The 2,031-nt window shown below is 50.3% G+C and overlaps 1 protein-coding gene across 1 annotated transcript; it reads left to right on the forward strand.

Moving 5' to 3' along the window:
• Positions 1–1,492: 1,492 nt before the first annotated feature.
• LACBIDRAFT_317582 (uncharacterized protein) lies at positions 1,493–1,997 on the forward strand (the record flags this gene model as incomplete). The annotated part of the gene is made up of 3 exons (XM_001890167.1): positions 1,493–1,690; positions 1,740–1,772; positions 1,821–1,997. 3 exons carry the CDS (start codon positions 1,493–1,495, stop codon positions 1,995–1,997), a joined length of 408 nt encoding a protein of 135 aa, XP_001890202.1.
• Between the last annotated feature and the right edge of the window lie 34 nt (positions 1,998–2,031).

Genomic DNA, 2,031 nt, shown 5'->3' on the forward strand with positions numbered 1-2,031 from the left:
GGAAATTTTATTCCACTTCATTCTATGCATTTGATACCGGTGATACGTGACTTTTAAATCACCTTTCAGCTGCCTGCAGCAGAGTCACCCAAAGAATAAATTGAATGAAGATAAATTTCAGTTTCCTATCACTCTAACAACCTACAAGCAATGGTAGACAATCTAGTACTCTACCATTGAGGGGTTAGAAATCAAAAGGGCCTCGAGAGTGAACTAAACGCGTCGAGTTCCATCGCGGATTCCGCAACTCTGAGGGCGCACACACGTGATCCCGTGATTCTGGGATAGTTACGTAATGTTCTTCTTGGTGGTAAAAGACCACCCCGCCGCCTGATGAGTCTCTTTAACAGACGAAACGTTGGTCTACGTCGCGGCCATAATCGTCCAAAGTCTCTAGAACGCCTTGCTCGTCAGCTCGGAGCTTCGCTCCTCACCTCCTCGCTCGCATCGTCGTTGTTCTTCGTGTCGTGGTGTCGCATCGGCACGGTCGCGTCGTGGCCGTGCTGTGGTGTCGCGTCGTCGCGGTCGTGTGTCGTGTCCGTGTCCGTGTCGCATCGGGGTATTGTGTCGTCGTCGTCGTGTTGTGTGTCGTCGTCGCTGTGGCATATTGGTCTGGTTGTGTCGTGGTCGTCATGTCGCGCCGGGGGTGTGGTGTCGTCGTTTCACGTCGTGTCGTGTCCTGGCCCTTCAAGCTTCAAGTGTCGTCGTCGCGTTGTAATGTTGTTGCTGTGTCCAAAGGAACGCCGACATCAGTCGTCGTTCGTCGTCTGGGTCCCACGTCACTGACAGCAACAGGCACTTGTTGGGTGTCAAGAGGGGGACTAAGAGGAATGGTCGTGCTAGCTTACCTTGGCTGGGCACGACCTCGTCAAACGAAGCGGCACATCAATCCGCCTTCCGTCGATCTGGTGGGTGCTTTCTGGCTGGTGATGTGGTGTTGCCGCGTCGTTCTTGTGGTGATGGGCCGTGCCGGGGTAGTTGTGGGTGGTCGGCGAGGGTGGTGGGTTGTCGTCGTCACTGGCGAGAGTGGTCGTCACTGGTGACGGTGGTGGTGGGTGGGCGTCGTGGTTGAGAACAGGTTGTGGGTTGTGTTGACGCCCAAATTTGGATGGCTCATCAAAACAACCGCTTTCGGCATCTCAGCACTTTTTCGGACGGAAACCAGGATAATTGTAAAAATAACGTATCAATACATTGTAGAAGTTTCAATATCATAAATATCCATAAGGAATGCTCGCCAACAGGGAGAAAATGCAGCTGGGTGGTCCGGAGAATGAGGCGGAGTCCGGCCTGATCCGGATGAGGCGGAGTTCCCATTTCCGACTTTCTTTGGAAAATTCCATTTGAATGAAGTTGAACGAACGGGAAGAAACGAAAAGTGAGTCAGTGACGTCACTCAAGTGGCTGACCCAGCATAACCAAACAATACACTGCCCGTGGCGCTTAACTTGGTTCTTCACCACTTCCACCATCTCAGGCATCCCAGCGACAAATGTCTCTTTCCAATGTTGAATCCCAGGCCGCAGAGGATATAGAAAGACAACAGAGACGAGCACGCAGAGTTCGAAACCTCACCAACCGCTTTCGCGTCCTTATCATTGGCCGCGCCAACGCGGGGAAGACAACCATCCTCCAACGAGTTTGCAATACAACGGAACAGCCGAAAATTTTCAATCCGGAGGGTCATGAGGTATTCCATGCTCTAGACATCATCATCTATCATTATTGATGTGAAAAAGATTGACTTGTCTGAGCTCAATCCAACGGCACAGGTAATGTGGATCTACACTCCCTATTACATTTTACTGAAAGTGTGGCAGAGAGGGGAGCACGATATTGAGAATGAAATGATATTTGAGAGCAATACAGCATTTGTCTTTCATGACTCACGTGGCTTTGAAGCAGGCAGAACATCTGAGCTGGATAAAGTCAAGGAGTTTCTGCAAAAACGTTCAACCAACAACCGGCTTGAGGATCATCTGCATGTGATTTGGTGAGTAACTTAGTTGTGACATTAAAGTGCATCTGAAT

Source organism: Laccaria bicolor, genomic scaffold (genome assembly GCF_000143565.1).
Source record: "Laccaria bicolor S238N-H82 LACBIscaffold_82 genomic scaffold, whole genome shotgun sequence".
Taxonomy (NCBI): domain Eukaryota; kingdom Fungi; phylum Basidiomycota; class Agaricomycetes; order Agaricales; family Hydnangiaceae; genus Laccaria; species Laccaria bicolor.